The 2,021-nt window shown below is 69.0% G+C and overlaps 1 protein-coding gene across 1 annotated transcript; it reads right to left on the reverse strand.

The window, feature by feature from the left end:
• Positions 1–312: 312 nt before the first annotated feature.
• AURKAIP1 (aurora kinase A interacting protein 1) lies at positions 313–1,730 on the reverse strand. Its single transcript, XM_059374513.1, has 4 exons — positions 1,599–1,730; positions 1,294–1,382; positions 576–1,021; positions 313–479 (listed from the first exon to the last, which is right to left on the reverse strand). Exons 2-4 carry the CDS (start codon positions 1,343–1,345, stop codon positions 378–380), a joined length of 600 nt encoding a protein of 199 aa, XP_059230496.1. The 5' UTR covers positions 1,346–1,382; positions 1,599–1,730; the 3' UTR covers positions 313–377.
• Positions 1,731–2,021: the final 291 nt, after the last annotated feature.

A 2,021-nucleotide genomic window follows, 5' to 3' on the forward strand; every position in this document is an offset into this window, starting at 1 on the left:
CCAACTCCGTCTGGGCACCCCCTAACCCCCCAGCACTGGCCTTTGGTACTTCTGCCCCCAGCGTGTTAAGAGTCTGCCTCCCGCAGTAGAATACAAGTGCGTAGAGAGCAGGACTGGGCCTTTGTCTGCAGCTAAATAGGGAGACTGTCACTCCTGCTCCTTGGCACCAGGACAAGGGCCCTCTTGGGGAAGAGACCCCAATCTGCACCCTGGGACTCTTGTGCCTCCGAGAAAACCAGAGGCTGGCACCCGCATCAATCCCAAGATCGCTCCCGCTAGGCAGCAGAGGGACCAGGTCCCCCAGGGAACAGCTAAGTTCCTGAACATTTATTAGTGGGTCATCAGCAGCAACAAGGTGGGACAGAGCAGCACCAGACTCATTTGCTCTTCAGGTAGATCTTGGGGGTCTGCCAGCCTGCAGGGGCCTCCTTCAGGCCCGCCTTCAGCCAGATGCGCCTCAGGTCTCTCTCGAACTTGATCTGCAAGGGAGGGACCAGCGCTGGGTCTGAGGCAGGGTCAGGCGCACTCCGCCACCTCCCCCACCCTGGGCTGAGAGACCCGCACCCCACACTGACCTGCTTCCGTTTCAGGCGTCCTTCCCGCACCTTCCGCCGCAGGAACCGGGTCCTCTTGACCAGCTTGCGGTACTTGTGATGATTCATCTTCCGCCTGCGAATCTTCAGCACGTTCTTGCACTGCATCCCGGGGGCATCGGAGACCTCCTCCATCCCCTGCTCGGCCCCTTCCCCCACTGGGCTGGGTGGACACTCATAGAGCAGGGATGGAGCCACCGGCCCTGGGGCCCTGGCCGCTAGTGTGGGCAGGAGGTAGTGCGCGGTCAGCCAGCTCTCCAGAGGACTGACAGACATCTTCCTGGGGACCAGCATCTCCTCAAGTTCCAGCCGGAGCCCCTTGCCGGGGACGGAGGCAACTCCTCTTGGCGCTGGGGGCTGGGTGCTGTAGCAAGGCCTGCAGGCGCGCCCGCCTGGCACCCCCGACACAGGCCAGGGCCCACCGCAACCTGCAGGAAGCAAGACGGCACAGGCAGCAGCCACGCAAGGAGGCTCGAGCGCGGCCAGTCCTGCCTCGGGGACTGGGCAGCAGAGCCGTGTCCCCGCCGGAATTCAGGCTGATGTTCTCAGGCCCGGACTTTCCCTTTGTGCTCCTTGGACGTTCGCGAGGAGTTTGCGCGGCCAGGCCGCTGCCTCCAGCCGGTGAGGCCCGGCCAGCAGCGGGCCGCTGGGACTCACCCCACAGTCTGCCCGGCCGCCTTGCCCCCACGGGGCCTCTTACCTGCCCGAGGAGCAGCCCTCAGCAGCCGAGAAGTCAGGCGCACCAGGAGCATGGTCCGTGGGTGGTGGCGGCCCCGGTGGTCCGCGTGGCTGGAACACAGGCGCGCGGGGGTCACGCGGGAGTGGCCGGGGTCGCGTGCAGCAGCCCCGGGAGCCCAGGACTCCCGCAGCCCACCCCCCTCGTCCCACCCCGGCAGGCCGCAGGGGGCGGTTCCCGTCGGGCCCCAGCCTCCCCCGGCCGCCGTGCCCCCGCAGCCGCGGCCCCGCCGACCCTCCCCAGACCTGAACCCGGGGCCTGAAACTGACCGCTCCGCCGCCCAGTGCAGGCACTTCCGGCCCGTCCCCAAACCGGCCCCTGGTCCCGCGTGCGGCCGCCCGGCGCGACCCACTCCCGGCGCCCCCTGGCGCCCTCCCGGTGTCCGACTGCGTGTCGGCGCTGGGGCCGCCGGCCCCGGAAAGCAGCCGTTTCCGGCCGGAGGAGCGGCCCGCCCCGCCCACAGCCCTAGGCTCGGCCTCTCCCGCGAGGCGGCCAGAGAACTACAATTCCCACAATCCTAAGGGGGGTACCCCGTGCGCCTGCGCGGCCCGACCTCGCCGTGCGTCCCGAACGGCCAGTGGCCAGTCGCCCAGAGCGAGCGGAAGTGGCGTTGGCGCCCGCGGCGGAAGTAGAGGGGCCTCGAAGCGGCCGGGGCCGGTGCCGCACCGGGCCAGGGGAGGAGTCCCTCCGGA

The sequence above is a fragment of the Mustela nigripes genome, chromosome 14, assembly GCF_022355385.1.
Source record: "Mustela nigripes isolate SB6536 chromosome 14, MUSNIG.SB6536, whole genome shotgun sequence".
Classification (NCBI taxonomy): domain Eukaryota; kingdom Metazoa; phylum Chordata; class Mammalia; order Carnivora; family Mustelidae; genus Mustela; species Mustela nigripes.